We start from the raw sequence: 19,269 nt of genomic DNA on the forward strand, positions 1-19,269 counted from the left end.
GAGAGAGAGAGAGAGAGAGAGAGAGAGAGAGAGAGAGAGAGAGAGAGAGAATGAATCTTTCCTGTTATGGCTGTAGCACAAAACTATATATTTTTTTTAATGAATAGTAATTTACGATAAAAAACGATTTACTGTACTAATTACAGTACCATACTGTAATATAAATGTATGAATACAGCAAAATACAGTAATCAAAGTGCATTTTTGTCTTTTGTTTACACTCTGAGAATCAGCTGATGACACTTATTACGAAAGAATTATTTAGGATAATTTAGTTGCTATAGGGAGCGAATTTATTAATGGAATTATTTTTACTTTTGTACATAAAAGTTTGTGATACAGTAATTCATATTTCATTGAGAGAGAGAGAGAGAGAGAAGAGAGAGAAGAGAGGAGATGAGAAGAGAGAGAGAGAGAGAGAGAGAGAGAGAGAGAAATTTTAAGAGAGAGACGAGAGAGAGAGAGAGAGAGAGAGAGAGGAGAGAGAGAGAGGAAGAGAAGGAGGAGAGAGAGAGAGAGAGAGAAATTTTAATAAATTTAAGGGAGATGGCAAGGACTAACCACAACACGACATAAACCAAGAACTTAATGTTGTAAATATAATTTTTTTATGTTAAATGTACTTGGATGTAATCACTAAAATACTAACATGACGTAACAAACCTAATTTTCTGTTTGCAGGTACGTACGTCATATCGTTCTAAACTAATCACGTATGGGTATGCTCTATACAATAGTATAATCCTAAAATACGTACCTGTATAATAAATATAATTTTAGTTTTAGTATGATAATTTAAGGTATATTTTTGTTTTAATTATCAAATTAATCAGTGAAATGTTAAAATAGACAGTTAAATACATTTAAGTTGAAAGGTTACTGGGTATTTGGCAGTTATAAGCAAGTTATATAAACATATTTAGATCCGACTATACATTTCCATGGCAGGTTTTGGAATCTACTCCCAAGTAAAAGTGGGGGAGAACTGTACTACACATGGCTTACTGTTTCAAGGAAAATCCTATGAGGCAATACTCAGCAAATGACAAAAATATACAAGTAAACTATAACAGTTTAATGTCCACTCAAACATACAAAAGATAAATATGGTATAATGCAAAAGGGATAACAAATTTTGCTAAAATCTGGAATCTATTACATGTAATGTACAAAACTTAGCTTTACCTTTCATTTGCCATGATAAGGGTATAATTATTTTCAATCTCTCTGAGAAATAAACAAATGAAACTAATAAACTTCATTGCTATAAAGGTCTAAGGTATTGTAAAAAATATAATGAAAAATACAGGCCCAAGCAGCAGTAACTGACATAATACCATTGTAATAAATTATGTTCACACTTGTATTCAGCGCTCTCAATCTTATAAAGAACACTGCAAGATAAATGCAGCTGTTTCATAAAATTATTTTCTGGATTCTTGAATTAATTTGTGAAAGTGCCCTAAACATAAGACTATCTCAGTTTTTTAAATGGACCTCTTGCAATTTAAAGAAACGTAGATTATGCCTAATACAGCAACATTTGAGCACTGTATTGTCATCTTTTGCATGGAAAAAACCAGTATGTATTGCCTTTGCTCTCTTTATATATAAAAAAAGAGCACCATATCATGGTAAGTATTACTCTAAATATATAAAAACCTCAAAACTTGAGAATTTCCTTGAGAAGAAAAACAGCCAACTGAATGACATGCAGTAACTAATTCTGAAAACATAACCTTGTAAATACTAAGGAATATTGCTACTCTTGAAACCTATCAAGCCACACCTCTTATCCTCCAGATTTATTCTTTCATCCTTCTTGAAAAATCTAGGCTCAATAAAGCACAGTATTTCCCACCCCATATGCCTTAGCAAAAGTCAAAGAAACAAAAACATTATATTCAATATAATGAGACTTTTGTACTTAATTTCAAGCATTACTATGTGTAGTCCTTGGATTATGACACATTACTGGAGACTACTATTTCTTTATAGTGTGTGTGCCTACCTCTGTGATATCTTAATAACACCTAACAAAACCAGGCAGTCATACATTTGTGATGATAATATCTGATCTACATTATAACGGTGTGTGTGTCTTGGAAGAAGAGATTGATAATAGAATTAACAGCACAGGAAAACACAAAGAGAAATATTAAACACATCACACCATTTCTTCATGCCATCAGAGCTAATTTCCTGGGCTTGATGGTGACAATAGAGTGGCAACTGAATAAAAAAATCCTTTAAACTGAATTCATTGTCATAAATTTTACTCCCATTAAGTGCCAGGGTACCTTATTACACAATACAACATATAATCAAATTATGCCTCAGCTAATTTTTATTTTTTAGCTGCATATCTAACTTGTGTTCTTTAGTTTCACTCTGTCTTTAACAACAACATATTTGTCATTCCTCCTTTGTAACTTCTTAGATATCAGAGCATCAATTTCCACATCTGATTTTCTGTGAGCAGCTTCGCTCTTCGACCCTACGTACAGAGCGAAGAGCTTTCGTTTCAACTTCTTCATTTTCATTCCTTCTTCAGGTGCATCTTTCAAGATGGTGTGAATGGCTTTCTTCCACTTGAAAGGACTGTGACCACTGGCACCTTCTGAATCTTCACCTTCCTGGGCCATACTCTCCTCCAGCCCATTCTCTGCTTTCTCTGGTTCCACGTTTTCTTGGTTTGCTTTCTCATCCTCTTCCTTTACTGCTGCTGTTGCCTTTTTCTTTTTCTTTGGTTTCTCTGTCTCCTGAGTCTCGCCTTCATCTTCAATAGGTCTCTTTCTCTTGTCCTTCTTCTGGACTTTGGTCTGCTTCTTCTGCCTTTCTTCCTTCCGCTCCCTCTTCGATTTGCGCTGGGGCTCTTCCTGAGTTGCTTCAGGCGTGGTTGAAGAATCTATTTGAGTGGCTGAATTAACATCCTCCTCCACCTTCTGAGAATCTGTGTTTTTTTGATTGGGCTTGCTATTTTGATCATTCTGCCTCTTGGATAATATTTGCTGGACATCTTCGAAATACTTCCATGCCTCTTCAGCCAAGGCTTCATTTCCCAGTTTACTGCTTCTCAAAAAGTTCTGAAACAGATATGCTTTTTATTGTATAAAATACTCTCTGCTTCCTGATGCTCCTTACAGTTGATAAGACCTAACATAAAGTGACTTCTCAATAACATATATAACCTTTTAAATATTAACCAACCTTCACTTAACTTTCAACTTAATCTGCCTGATATTTATCAAGGGTTAGTAATTTGTACCTAGTAGCAAAGTGGTCAGAGACAATTTAAAGTATTGAGTAAGTTATTTTACATCTTATGATTTAATGGTTTTAAAATTTTTTGCATTAATTTTATGTAAAGGATTTCAAAAAATGAAACATTTCACCTCATTTCTCATAAGTAAACCTTTCACTTCATTTATAATAAGTAAACCTTTCATCTCATTTATGAAATGTAAGTGTAACCCTCACTTTGAGGTATCCAGAAGGTGGAAGCATCTGAAAATGATGGCTGTCCCAGCTGTCAACACATGCAAAGGATGCCAACTGCTAATAAATACACAGTGGTCAGAAGAGAAACTCTGCAGGAAATATCACAATTATTTTGAATTAAACATTATTTTTCCTAACTATACAAACCTGAGGTCCTTTACATTAGGAATTACCCAAGGTGAAGGTTGGAAACGTCTGTTGAACTTTCAAAATGAGATTTTTACGATAAAATAGTAATTGTATTGGTTACAGTTTCATGTGGTGTAGGTATCGCCCCGACCACTTAGCGGATAAGAGAGGAACACCTTCAGCAAGCATGCGGAGTCAATTGTTTCCGCCAACTCCCATATGCGGGGGGGAGGGAGGGCTCTGATTCGTAATTAATTGCTAAATATATATATAAAATATTTTACCATAAAAATTTAATTTTTATTAGTATATATGTAACTTACCCAGTACATACGTAATTACATTGCTGAATCCCAAATTGACCTGGGGGTGGGATACAGTTAATTCTACCTCACACATATAAATGCTAATGCACAGAGAACAGAAAATAAAAGCATTTAATCAATGCTTGTTGTTCCTCACCAGATAAAAGAGCTACTACAGGTAGGTACTGCCTCTGTTTGGCAATCATCTTATCCATGTAGGGTGTGGCTAACTGGCCAGACTCACCTCCACAACAGTGGAGATGTGTGGTAAGGTATGACACCGGTGACTAATAAGCATACAGGTAGTCAAGATGCCCCTGTGCTGGGCATGTGGCCGACTAATGGACAGACTATACGACAATGAACACCTACACCAACAAATATATAAAATATTACCAAACCCAACCATAAAATTACGAACTGGAGGGCACTGCAAGCACTAAGTGCTCCTATACTCCCCTTGAGCACAACACCTGATATTAAGGCAAAAATACAGATTGGAAGAAAAGCTTCCTCCCCTAACACCCTGCCAGCCATGGATAATGGCCCTAATGCAATGCAGTTATCATAAATCACTTCAAAATCCTTCAAATGATGTGTCCAAAGACCGATTGACACTTCTGATAAGTAGCCTGTCAAAAGGATGAAATAGACAAATTATGTCTAAAAGACAATGATGTGGCTACCGATCTGAGCTCGTACTAAATTAAGGTTCTCTCTACCACCTGGGTATGGGATTCCTTCATCAGATCCTTCAGGAGAAAACCAAGCTATTCTTAACTGAGCACCACAAATGATTAGAGGGCCCTCTAATCTTTTCTGTCTTGTCTAGATAGTACCTTAGTGCTCTCACTAGATTTCCACTAAACTTTTGATGACAAAGGAACAAGGCCAGGGTTTGTTAGGGTCTTCATTTTTGGCTAGAACGTCCAATTTAAGGGAACACACTGCATCTCCCCGTCACAAGCCTATTTTCTTATTAAGGGAGGGGGTAGCTCACTTACCCTCTAATGTGGTCAGAGACAATTTAAAGTATCATGTAAGTTTTTTTTACATTTGATGATTTAATGGTTTTAAAATCTTTTGTGTAAAAGATTTCATAAAATGAAACCTTTCATCTCATTTATCATAAGTAAACTTTTCATCTCCTTTATCATAAGTAAGTAAACCTTTCATCTTATTTATCATATTATTATTATAAAAATAGTTTAACCAGACCACTGAGCTGACTTTCAGCTCTCATAGGGCTGGCCCAAAGGATTAGATAAAATGCCAGGTCTAGGCCAAAGGCCAGGAACTGGGAGCAAATAGGTCATGCAGTATAAAAATGATAAATTAAAATTAAATAGACTGCACAGAGGCTTTCATACTAGAACACAAACAGGCAATAAATACATTTAATCATGTTTACATACCAAAAAGGTACTAATATTAATATGTCAAGAAACTTAAAACTTTTATCTAAAATTCATTAATGCCTCTGAGGTTTTTGTACCTTTATTATATACTTATTTTCATATTTTATTAACTAAATCAGTTCCTTAGAAACGTCAAAATTGGAACCACTGAAAATGTGAAAGATTCTGACAAAATTGCATTTATTGCTTTACTTCCAAAAGTCAACAGTCTCTGCTGGTCATACTTTGGACACACACAACACATGTCTGACAGTTATCAACACCTTGCACTCTTAGCATTCCGAAGCAGGGTCACGTGGGCTGCTCATCATGTGCCCATGTGTCAGATGAGTGTGGCCTATATGCAGATGTGTCAGGATTACTTGTGTGTGTCTCTCTCTCTGATATACGGAACTCCACTTCGTAATGTCAGGTTTTATTTGTTTCAGTTTATTACTTTCAAGTTCTTTGTTCCATATATTTCGCCATTTATTTACAATGATTGTTTTTATACAAGCTACATAGTCACTAATAGGGATGTTTACATTTGTTCTCATCATGTGGACATTTATGTTTACTAAATGTTTCCTTGGCTGCTTTATCAGCCTTATTTTCTTTTTTCCCAACATGGGCAGGGATCCAACATATTTCAATGTTTTTTCCCTAATATAACTTATAGAGTAAAAACTTAATCTGTTGCACAATATTATTTTTGGGGTTATAACTTTTAATGGCTTCTATAGTGCTTTTACAGTTGCTATAAATCACAAAATTGTTATTAAAGGAGTGTTCTTTAATTATTTTTATGGCCAATGTTATTGCACATAACTCCGCTGTAAATACTGAGGCATCATTGGGAAGAGAGAGAACTGGCATGTTTTATCCTGGAACACTGCAGCATATCCCACTCCATATTCTGATTTGGATCCATCTGTATACGTATATTGCATAATGTGGAACTTTTTGGCTTATGTGTTCTATTGTTTGTTGTCTATGATGTTCTGGGGTATAAGAATACTTTTTTGATAGATATTTTAATTTTGTGTAAATTTTTATTTTATTCATATTCCAAGGAGGTAATTCTACTATTGGAGGTATAGTTGGATATTTATATTCAGTGAACCAAACAATCTTCTTGATCTAATTGGAAAAGGTGGTAAATGATTGTTAATAAATACATCCCTTAGTTCAAATAATTTTTTGGTTGGTGAATCACTTGACAGAATTCTTGGGGCACTTTTCATTGTTACTAACTCTCTATGGACAGAGAGAGGTAGTTCACAACATTCAACCTGTGAAGAGGAGGTGGGTGATGATTTGAAGGCTCCTGAACATATTATAAGGCCCTCATTATGAAATGGGTCTAACATTTTCAGTACTGCGTTTGAAGTTGAGCCGTATACAGTGGTACCTCGACATACAAAAGGCTTAACTTACGAAAAACTCTAGATACGAAAGCAAAAACGAAGATTTTTTTGGCTCCACATACAAAAATAGTTCAAGTTGCAAAAGGTTGTTGCTGTAAAGTCCCGAGATTCGCTCAGACCACCGAGAACAATGTTAAAACTCGTGCGCCGCCAACTGAGTAAACTCGCCACCATCCTCCTGCTCTCCTATTGGTCAGCATCTACCCCTTGTGCTCATGTATTCTATTGGTAAAAGGATGCTGTGAATTGAAAAACTTATTCATGCAATATATTTAATAGAAAAAAAAAATTAGGTAAAGATAGAATAAAGAATAGAAATGAATGGTTATTATACTGTTTGGTAGTTTCAGTAGTTGAAGAGAGATTATGAAAATTTGATTACTCTACGTACTGTGTGCTAGGTGAAAGTGGTTGCTTGGTGATCGTTCTGTATTCGTAAGTGCTGAACGTAAATAGAAGTTTGGAAGTTTTTTTTTTTTATTGTTTATTATAGTTAATGATTACTTAATAATTATTTGAAATGAGTACATGCAATACATTTAATAAAAAAAATTGTGAATTAGATATCATAAAATATAAAATAAATCAGACTGCTATCATCGAAGCCAACAAATACATATTTTCTAGAATTCTTCTTCTGTTTTAATATTACGTATATGTTTCATTATAGCTGTCAGTAACTCGGTATCTCCATTAGGTAAAGATAGAATAAAGAATAGAAATGAATGGTTATTATACTGTTTGGTAGTTTCATTAGTTGAAGAGAGATAATGAAAATTTATGGCTTATTGTGTGCTAGGAAAAGTGATTGCTTGGCGACTGTTCGGTACTCGTAAGTGCTGAATGTAAACAAACAACTGGAAGGTTTTTTTTTGTTTGTTTGTGTATTAATCCGTTCTTGACCACCAGTTATTACCCTACCCTTGCCTTTTTATACAATACATTACATGTAAAATACAGCTAACTGAGTTCAGTGTTAAATAAATATCATATTAAACTTATATCTAACCTTTAAATGTATAATATACCGTATAAAAAAAAAAAACTGGTCTACATCCATCTGATTGTTGACCAGCGCCATAGGCTACCTAAGTAACAATGCAAGAAGACTGTAGTGTAGTGGGTAAGCACAAAACGTGTTGCTAACATAATAAAACATTGAAAAGCATGTCTAATTATTACAGTGAATTAATAAACTATTAAAATCAAACCCAATTTATATTTGTTATCAAGAATTTACGAAAAATTGCCTACATTAAGTTGGCAGGATGTGGCATTAAAGGATGTACCATAGCGCAGCCCTGGTAGCTTATAACAGGACTATGGTAGTAAACAAACCATATCTCGATATAAACCTATAAACGTTTACGTTCAGTATTACAGTCGACTGTAATACTCTATACAAAATCACTTTAAAAATATCTTTTAGTTAAATGTTATGATATAACGGTTTTACTAACAGTTTTGTTTCCGTAAAATATCCTTATAAAACAAGAGCGTCTTCTACAACGGCAAATTTGTCTAATATCAGGGCTGGTTTCAAGGTTATTGGACTAAGAAAAATAATTATGGTACATGGTAAATATATACACGTATAAGTAAAAGAATCTTCTTAATTGCTATAATTACTATACCATTACGTTATGTACCAGCATCTCTTGAGTTTAATATCAGGCTAACCTCTTTATGAGGACGCTTGCAAACTAAACATACAGATTGCGTTCATTACCGTGCACACGTTACATATGTAAACTGGTGTCATTACCAAATCTCATACGTAAACATTGACGTATTTTTATAGTAAAAATAAAAGAATACAGGCGGTCCCCGGGTTACGACGGTTCCGGCTTACGAGGTTACGACTCTTTTTCTTAAATATTCAATGGAAAAATCTGTCCTGGGTTACAACGCTTGTTCCGAGGTTACGACGCTGACGCTTCCGACGCTCCGAGTTAACGACGCTTTTAAAAAACTCATACTATGATAAAAATCCTTTATAGTTTAGCACAGTATATTAATAAAAATAAGTTTAAAAATAAGTTTCTGGTTAGATTACAACAAAAATTTTGAGGTTATGATGATTTTCGACACTTTTTATGTCGTATTTTTCTATGTTTTTTAGTGACGCTTCATATGCGGAACTAGTTTCCGAGCGAATGAATACATACTAGCTTGCGGTGTGCAAAGTTTACATATAACAGTCCAAAAGCGCAAATAATGAAAAAATCATTGCTTGTTTCCAGTAATAATAACAAAACGAAGTTTCTGGTTAGATTACAACGCAAATTCCAAGTATCCAAAGAGAGACATTATCCAGTAATTTGATCAGAGAGAGAGAGAGAGAGAGAGAGAGAGAGAGAGAGAGAGAGAGAGAGAGAGAGAGAGAGAGAGAGAGAGAGAGGCGTCTTCCGACGCTCCGAGTTAAGGACAGAGAAGTGTTCGTTTCGTTAAACGGCCTCTGACTCATGCCAGTAAATGTTTTGTTGATACAAATAATATAAGCCTATTTAAAGATACGTTTACTTTAATTAGTCTATATGATACGTAAATAGTAATCAACTGTTCTTGTAGCCCTCAAGATTTGGCAAAATCAAAGTATCCAAAGAGACATATTATCCAGTACACTGGAACCTTGACATACGAATTTAATTTGTTCCGTTACCATCGTCGTATATCAAAACAGTTGTATCTCAAAGCATTTTTTCCCATTAAAAATAATGTAATATGTATTAATCCGTTCTAGCGCTATGAAACCACACCTAAACACAGCTAAATTACATATAATATACCTAATTTATACACAAATAAACGAGTAATAACAAACATAATGATAAAATAACATAGCAATGTGATAAATGATAATAAATGTTAATAAAATCAATTAAAAAAAAGAAAGGAATTTTACTTACCACAACGAAAGATGACGTGAGGCCAGCAGAGGGAGGAGGTAGGGAAGGGTGGTAGGGAACGATTTGTTCTCTTTTTATTTACGTATGTACACTAATAACTACATAATAAACACAAATGAAATAACATTGCTAAACTAACTTTTTTTTTTTTTTTTTTAATCAGTTCCTAGTTTAGAAATAATGGTGATGCCTTTGGAAGGTTTTTATAGCTTCCTTCTGCTTGATGATCGTGGATATTGTAGAAGGATTTCGACCATACTCGTTTGCCAAATTGACGATACAAACGCCACGTTCATGCTTTGCTATAATTTTATGTTTTGCTTCCATCGAAATAATTTTCTTGGGTTTTTTCTTATCACCTGCTTTGTCTTTAGCTTTGAGACCCATGGTTAATAATAAAATAGACAAAATATCACAAAAAATAGGCACAAATACAACGAACTAAACAACGACGTGTTAACATGCAGCACCAACAAACAAACAGATTGAACGCCATTTATCGGTCGCCTATACAACTAACACTCATCGCAAAATCGTATCTCAAATATTTCGTTGTATATCAAAGCTTATATTTTCGCAAATTTTCTGTTGTATCGCAAAACATTCGTATATTAGGGCAATCGTATGTCAAAGTTCCAGTGTAATTTGATCAGAGAGAGAGAGAGAGAGAGAGAGAGAGAGAGAAGAGAGAGAGATAGAGCGAGAGAGAGAGAGAGAGAGAGGAGGAAGAGGAGGAGAGAAGAGAGAGAGAGAGGAGAGAGAGAGAAGAGGTAGGCCTTGGCAACAATGGTCTCGGGGATTGACGTAACGTTTATTTTCTGAACAGATTGGACAGAGAAGTGTTCGTTTCATTAAACGGCCTCTGACTCATGGCAGGAAATGTTTTGTTGATACTAATATATAAGCCTATTTAAAGATACGTTTACTTTAATTAGTCTATATGATACGTAAATAGTAATTAGCTGTTCTTGTAGCCCTCAAGATTTGGCAAAATCACTCCAGTTTGTACACAAAACTTCAAGAATATAGTGTCACCAGAGGATTACAATAGTTTTTACCTTCAAGAACCAGCATTCTTTTATGAAAATAACTCCAGGTTGTACATAAAACTACAGGAAACAACATGTAGTGTAACCAAAGGATTACAAGTAAGGTTTTTATAACTTTTTATTAGTTTAAGACATATTTCCAAGCGTCGTTCCGGCGTACGACGATTTTCGGCTTACGACGCGTCTCAAGAACGGAACCCCCGTCGTAACCCGGGGACTGCCTGTAGTCATAATTTCTGTAACTACTACGTACACCATAGCGGCTTCTCTGATTTAAACTAAGGCTAACCTCTTCTTCACCAGCAAGCTTAACAAAGCTTAAAGATTGCGTTCGCTACCGAACCACTCACACGTTATGTGGTTTCACTACCAAATCTCACAAACATAGACGTATTTTTACAGTAGACATAAAAGAAGTCATAATTTCTGTAACTACTACGTATACCATAGCGGCTTCTCTGAATTTTAAACTAAGGCTAACCTCTTCTTTACCAGCAAGCTTAATAAAGCTTAAAGATTGCGTTGCTACCGAACCGCACAAGTTACGGATCGAGTTCCGTCGCCCTGCACCAACAAAGTGGCGGAGCTAACTCTGCAAGCCATAGCGGAGGATAAACCTCTCCCGGCTTTAAAAGAGACAGAGGCTACCTCCCTTCTCTTCCCTGTGAGTAGGGAGTTTTGGAACGAAGCCCCGGCCACGTTTACGGCAGGTAAACTGGACGCGGATTGTACCTCCACCTTATTCTCCGAGAAGCTGCCTAAACTTTCGGAGAACCTGATCAAAGCAGAGTTCGAGGCAAGGTCGAGACTAGCAAGGTCTATCAATTCCGTCACCTCGGCGGAGCTGGTAGCCACGACGTACCGGGACGAACAAGTATTCCAGGTCCTGACGAAAAGTCTATTACAGACTTTCCAGTCAGACCTGTACAATTTTGGAATGGCACGGCGAACTTGCAGGAAATACGTCCTGGCGGTAGCTTCCATCAATCAAACATGAGCCAAACAGATTGATAAAGACGTCAATCTGGGGAGAGAACCTGTTCCCTCAGGCAGAGGTAGATAATGTCTTGCGAGAAGCCTCCAGGGCCAACCAGAGCCTCCGGGTCCGGTGGGGACTTCCCTTCAAACGGAAGTTTTAAACACCTGGACATCAAACTAGAGCAAAGAAGAGGCTGAGGAGAAACAATCCCTATAAGCCCTCTCGGCCACAGACAATTGTTCAGGCGGTCCCAGTATCACAAGTTGGGAAGCCTTCAACATCGAAAGCTCAGCCACAGTAGCAGTTTGTTCTGCTACAAACTCCGCCAGCCCAGCAACCCTCAACCTCCACAGCCATCATAACCTCCCCAGCCTTTGACTCTGCCTATGAAGCTAGGGAATCATTTCGTAGCTACAATAGGCATGCAGGTAGTAGCAGGGCCAGAGGTGGCTCCTGGCTACGAAGCGGCTCAAGGGGTAGAGGTTTCCGAGGAGGCAGAGGGTACAAACCTGCAACCAATCAGTGAGAGCTCACAGGTAGGAGGGAGATTATATCTCTTTCGAGATCATTGGACCTTCAGTCCATGGGCCCACAGTATAATCTCCAAGGGCCTGGGATGGAAATGGAAGAAAGGGCCCCCACCACCAATAAACTTCTTCCAGATCCCAACAGCGGACCTGGTAGAATATACCAAGGATCTCCTACAAAAGAAGGCCATAAAGAAAGTAAGGAGTCTAAAATTTCAAGGACGTCTGTTTACTGTGCCAAAGAGGGACTCGGACAAAAGAAGAGTGATTCTGGACTTGTCAAGGCTCAATTCATACATTCTTTGCGACAAGTTCCATATGCTGACAGTCTAGCAGGTGCGGACCTTACTTCCCCGTGGGGCCGTCACCACTTCTATAGATCTTACAGACGCTTACTATCATGTTCTGATAGCAAGGAACTTCTCTCCGTACCTAGGTTTCAGGCTAGGAAACAAGGGTTACTCATTCAGAGTCATGCCGTTCGGGCTCAATATTGTGCCCAGGATTTTCACCGAGTTAGGAGAGACGATAATCCAAGAACTAAGAACCAAAGGGATTATGTTGGTAGCCTACCTGGACGACTGGCTCATTTGGGCAGCCAGGGTCGAGGAATGCTGCAGGTCGACAGCCAAAGTAATAGAGCTCTTGGAGTTTCTGGGATTCCAGATAAACAAGGAAAAATCATGGCTGGAACTGGCTTCCCACTTTCAATGGTTGGGAATCCAATGGGACCTAATAAAACACAAGGAATCCCTTCCACCCAGGAAGGCCAAGCAGATAGCTGCGGCTACAAAACAGTTCCTCAGGAACAAGAGGGCCTCTCGTCGTACCCAAGAAAGAATCCTCGGTTCGCTACAGTTTGCATTAATAACAGACGTCCTACTAAGAGCCAGATTGAAGGATATCAATCGAGTCTGGAGGAAGAGAGCCAACGTCAATCTAAGAGACAAAGTTTCAGTAATTCCACTCATCCCAGCAGAGGCTTCGCCCATGGACGAAGCACAGGAACTTGACCAAGGCAGTACCACTGCAATTCCCTCCGCCGTCTTTGACAATTCATACAGACGCGTCACTGAGTGGCTGGGGGGGATACTCACAGTACAAGAAGGTTCAGGGGATATGGTCGGATACGTTCTACCAGTTCCACATCAATGTGCTAGAAGCTATGGCAGTTTTCCTAACCTTAAAGCGACTAACTCTGGCCAGGAACAGCCATGTGAGGATAGTCTCGGACAGCCTAGTGGTGGTACACTGCATAAACAGAGGAGGTTCCAGGTCAAGCAAACTGAATCACGTGCTGATTGCAATATTTTCTTTAGCGGCGAAAAGTCATTGGCACCTGTCAACAACCCACCTGGCAGGTGTCAAGAATGTGATCGCGGATGCACTCTCCAGGTCTACTCCACTAGAATCAGGGTGGTCCCTGGACAAGAACTCATTCCAGTGGATTTACAACCAATCCCGGATCTTCAAGTAGACTTATTCGCCACAGAATCCAACCACAAGCTGCCATGTTATGTGGCACCCAACCTGGACCCTCTAGCCTATGCCACAGACGCGATTACCATAGATTGGAACAACTGGCAGAAGATTTATCTATTTCCTCCGGTGAATCTCCTGATGAAGGTCTTGCACAAGCTACGATCCTTCACAGGACAAGTAGCATTAGTGGCACCCAATTGGCCAAAAAGCAATTGGTTTCTGCTTCTAGAATTGAAGCTCCGACCCAAACGGATCCCTCGCCCGAAACTGACACAGATAGTACAAACTCAAACTGTGTCAGCTTCCTCAAGAATTCTGAATGCCCTAACTTTATGGACTTCATGAAATTTGCAGCCCAAAAGAACGCGAGTATCGATCCATGTAACATTGTATTTATAGAATCAGATAAAAGAGATTCAACTCTCAGGCAATATAATTCAGCTGTCAAAAAACTGGCCTAATTCCTGAAGGAATCAGAGGCCCACAAAATGACCATTAACCTGGCAATATCGTTCTTTAGAACTCTATTTGAGAAAGGCCTAACCGCCAGTACTATTACAACGATCAAGTCAGCTTTGAAGAAAATTTTTCAGGTTGGCTTTAGTATTAACTTGTCAGATGCATACTTCTCCTCCATTCCAAGAGCATGTGCCCGCCTAAGACCAACTGACCGCCCACATATGGTCACTTGGTTCTTGAATGATGTACTCAAATTGGCTTCAGACACTAATAATGAATCATGCTCGTATATAACCCAACTAAGAAAAACTTTATTCCTAATGGCTATGGCCTCAGGCGCTAGAATATCTGAACTCTCGGCTCTCTCACGAAACCCAGACCACATAGAATTCCTCCCGTCAGGGGAAATACTACTATCCCCAGATCGAAGCTTCCTGGCTAAGAATGAGGACCCACAAAATAGATGGGTTCCGTGGAAAATCATCCCTTTGACACAGGACACATCACTGTGCCCTGTCACTACCCTTAGATCCTTCTTAGCCAGAACTTCCGCAACATCGTCAGGTCCTCTTTTCATTAGAGAAAAAGGTGGCACTATTTCTCTTAAAGGTATTAGACAACAAATACTCTACTTTATTAAATAAGCCAATCCGGATTCGGTCCCACATGTCCACGATATCCGGGCGGTGGCTACCTCTATTAATTATTTTCAAAATGTGAATTTTGAGGACCTGAAGAGATATACGGGTTGGAAATCCCCAATAGTTTTTAAGCGCCACTATTTAAAGAATTTAGAAGCCCTTAAATTCTCAGCAATTGCTGCAGGGAGCATAGTCTCCCCCAAATAATGAATCCTATCATTCTTCTCCTACCCCTTTCTTCTTCCTGATACTCTCTCCTTCCTACCTGCCTCGCTCGTACTCCCCACCATACCTCTCTCTCCTCTGGGTTGGGAGGGCCTGGGCATCATCCTGCCACCAAACCTTGTACATAGAATATATTGGTCCTCGATTGTTTTACGGACCGTGCTGTACATATCCTGGGAATGTGATATTGCCTTGAATATCCTGTCAATTTTATTACTAGTTCTAAGTCATAGTTTAAGTCTTAGTGTAAGTAGTAAGTAAGTAAGTTTAAATTTAAATGGACCTAGTGTAAATATTAAGTGAGTAAATTTAAGTTGAAATGAACCTTAGGTTTCATTAACTCCTTCCTTATACGAATACTTAGCATCTAGTAGGCTTGGATAGGCATTCTCTGGTAACTTTTCACCAGCGAACACAGGTCGAACTCAGAAAAGGGATTTTGACGAAGGAAAAATCTATTTCTGGGGGAAGACCTGTGTCGCTCGGTGAACCCAGCCCTTCTAATTAAATTCCCCACCCTTACACCAATCCAAGCCAGGGTGTCTAAAATCCAGGATTGCAGATGGTGCTCGGGTCGGGTAGTAGTAGCAGTAGCGAGGGGGAGGGAGTAGCCGCTGCGACGGCTCTCCCCATGAGAGGGATTTTGGAAAGGAAACCTCTAATTGGCAGAAGACCTGTGAATAGTGGCTTCCACTCGCCTTGTACTTTATACCCGACGCCCTTAGGGTGCTCGCGCGAGGGTAGTAACCTCAGCATACCATGCTACCTTTTTTCTCTGGTATATTTAGAACCTATTTATACTAGAAAAGTGAGCAGCAGGATCCTTTTCACCGGGTGACACAGGTCTTCCCCCAGAAATAGATTTTTCCTTTGTAAAAATCCCTTTATTAAGCAGGTGCATGGCTCTGGTTATGTTATCATTATGGTTTCCCAGCAGGTGTATGGCTCTGGGTATTTTTTTGTCTCATCGACTGCTGCTGTATTACTAATTTTTATTATTAATGTGGCTAATCCCTGAGCTCACCTGTATATATGTACAGGTAGTTATTAAATTAGGTGTAAGGTATTTTGCTCTCTCCCCTCCTTGATTTGTCTTTGGGCTTCCTGCTCCTCCAATGGAAAAAGTGTATAAAGAAAATGAAAAAAACAAGCATTGAAAGTATATAAATTTAACCAGCTATAGAGCCTTTCCAAAAAAAAAAAAAAAAAAAAAAAAAAAAAAAAAAAAAAAAAAAAAAAAAAAAAGTAATCTTACCAGTTGATCAGCAGACCATATTGAGTTTTACCTCAATCTTCATAACAGCATTAATACCCAATAAAACAATTTTTGTATTTTAATAAAATTTTTATCTACTTATTGGTTAATTTGATAATTTCTTTTTCTTTTCTAATAACAGATCTCTTCTTTCTGTATTTCCTGTTACCTCTGTTACTTCTGTCGAATGAACACCATATTGTTAAGGAGCTTGAATTTCAATCCAATGTGGACATATTGCATAAGAATATGGTTCACTTTCTGAATAATAATAACAATAACAACAACAACAACAACAACAATTATATAATAATTTGAATGTGATTTCATGCACATGCAAACTAATTATACTGAATACAAAAGTGAATACTACTAACCAGAAACTTAGCCTTTTTTCGGGGAATGTTGTCATATTGAAGCAGGCGATGGAAGAGGTTCTCGAGCCGTGGATTTATGGCTTTTGTGCTGGCTATCTTGTCTTTCAGAAGGGTAACCCACTCCTCTTGTTTCTTTTGGCCGATGTTTTCTTTTGCTACATAGTTGATGCCTCCATACTTTTCGTTCTCTGACACACAGCTGGTGTGGGTAGTGTAATCGTTTCCCCTGAAAGAGAACATTTTTTCAAAGATCATCACATAAAGCAGGAACAATCAAACCAGACAAAAAAAAATTGGTTTTAGTTGTACAGAATAAAATTTATGTATCAAAACTACTGATTCATGAACTTTGCTTATTTGTATGACTGGCAGCATGAATTTCAATTGTTTCTCTCAGATACAGTGGAACCTCAGTTTTCGTACATAATCTGTTACGGAACCTCCAAAAAATCCGAAACAATTACTCTCATAGGGAATAATGTAAATACAGTTGATGCGTTCCAGACACCCCGCCCCCCCAAAAAAAGAAGATATTTTTATGATAAAATAGTTTTAATTATACTTAACCAGTATAATTATATAGCTAAGAGTTACACTCGCTGGCAGTTTAAATCCCGAATTTTGCAGGTCGTGCTAATTTTCTATTTGTTTTGGTTAGGTAACAGTGCCCCGCCCACTTTCAGGGCAAGAGAGAGGAACAACACGGCAAAGAGCTCAGTTTGTTTATGTTCATAAACAAAAATCCATGCTAGGGGATGGAGGGTGGGCTCCGATTATATAATTACTGGGTAAGTATTAATTAAAAATGTTATTGTTATAATACAATTAAGTTTGTTCATACTTACCTGGCAGATATATATAATTAGAGTGCCCACCCTCCTCCCCTCAGGAGACAGTGGCATTGATAAAATATGAATAGAAAATGGGAATGGTTCCTGATATCTGCCTCCAAGCGGCGGGAATGGGTACTACCACCTGGCCGCCCACTGCGTGTGCCGCGAGTTTTGAAATTCTGTCGGACGTCAGAAAATATAGCTATATATATATCTGCCAGGTAAGTATGAACAAACTTAATTGTATTATAACAATAACATTTTGTTCATGCAACTTACCTGACAGATATATATATAGCTGAATCCCACCTTTGGATGGTGGGAAGAGACAGAATAGGATTTGTAGGAAACTTAAATTAAGTAGATGATGTACACCTTGGTTCCTCACCTGTTAGCAAAGTAGACTCTGTAATTACTGTCACTTAAGCCTGCTTCTGCTTAATCAGAGTTGCCAGCCAGGTGGAGACCTGTAGTGCTGGTGCGCTCTGGATGCTCTGTCAACGGGGACGTGACCTCAACGTGACAAGACCATCGAACCATACATATGAGGGCTATGAAGCAACTGACCACCACCTGACCAACTAGCCAAAGACCCCCTGAACACTAAACTAAGAGATGGGAGATCTTCACACAAGACTCACCAAAAACCAAAAACACAACAATTAAAAACTAACCTAAACCTAACTAAGGGATAGGGAAAGAGCTACCTCCAGCCCCCAAGACTGTGTCTGCAGAAACGTATGGCCCAAGAGAATTGCAGTCGTCATAAATCGTTCTCACATCCCTTAGGTAATGTGAGGCGAAAACAGAATTGCTCCTCCAAAAGGTGCCATCAAGAATGTTCTTGATTGACATGTTCTTTTGGAAGGCATGAGAGGTAGCGACAGCTCTTACTTCGTGAGCTTTCACTCGTAAGAGGCTCAAATCAGTCTTCTGGCAAGATGAATGAGCCTCTTTAATGACGTCCCTCAGGAAGAAAGCCACAGCATTCTTAGATAAAGGTAATTCCGGTCTCTTCACAGAGCACCAGAGATTACCTGAGGGACCTCTTACCTCTTTCGTTCTATGAACATAGAACTTGAGAGCCCTGACAGGGCACAGGGCTCTCTCTGGTTCATGGCCCACCAGACTTGACATACCCTTGATCTCGAAGCTTTTCGGCCAAGGGTTAGAAGGGTTTTCATTCTTTGCCAAGAAAGTTGGGCTCAAAGAGCAGACAGCATTGTCTCCTTTGAAGCCCACTAGATGACTAAAAGCTTGGATTTCACTAACTCTCTTCGCCGTCGCCAGAGAAGTTAGGAAAAGAGCCTTCCTTGTCAAGTTCCGAAGAGACGCTGCTTGAAGAGGTTCAAAAGGACTTGACATTAAAAACCTAAGAACTACGTCAAGGTTCCATGAAGGCGGTCTCGCTTGAGGAATCTTCGAGGTCTCAAAAGATTTCAAGAGATCATGAAGATCCTTGATGTCAGAAAGGTCCAGGCCTCTGTGCCTAAAAACCGCTGACAACATGCTCTTGTATCCCTTAATGGTTGGGACTGCTAATTTCTGCACGTTCCTAAGAAAAAGCAGAAAATCGGCTATCTGGTTCACAGAGGTCGTGGAAGAGGAAACTCCCTCCTTTTTACACCATGCCCTGAAGGAAGCCCACTTCGATTGGTATACAGCTCTTGTAGATGCTCGTCTTGCATTTGCGATTGCTCTCGCAGCTGCTTTCGAAAAACCTCTCGCTCTGGCCAACTTTTCGATAGTCTGAACGCAGTCAGAACCAGAGCGG

At 38.6% G+C, this 19,269-nt stretch overlaps 1 protein-coding gene across 1 annotated transcript in view; it reads right to left on the minus strand.

Annotated features, from left to right (window-relative positions):
• Window positions 1-1,060: 1,060 nt before the first annotated feature.
• Window positions 1,061-19,269, minus strand: part of LOC135224504 (cell growth-regulating nucleolar protein-like) — a 71,890-nt gene continuing 53,681 nt past the window's right edge. Inside the window, exons 2-3 of the mRNA XM_064263532.1 lie at window positions 16,663-16,888; window positions 1,061-3,086 (exon numbers count right to left, since the gene is read on the minus strand). Of these exons, the coding sequence (XP_064119602.1) occupies window positions 2,367-3,086; window positions 16,663-16,888 (946 nt within the window). The 3' untranslated portion in view covers window positions 1,061-2,366. The remainder of the gene's footprint in view (window positions 3,087-16,662; window positions 16,889-19,269) is intronic.

This window comes from Macrobrachium nipponense, chromosome 12, assembly GCF_015104395.2.
Source record: "Macrobrachium nipponense isolate FS-2020 chromosome 12, ASM1510439v2, whole genome shotgun sequence".
NCBI classification, from domain to species: Eukaryota; Metazoa; Arthropoda; class Malacostraca; order Decapoda; family Palaemonidae; genus Macrobrachium; species Macrobrachium nipponense.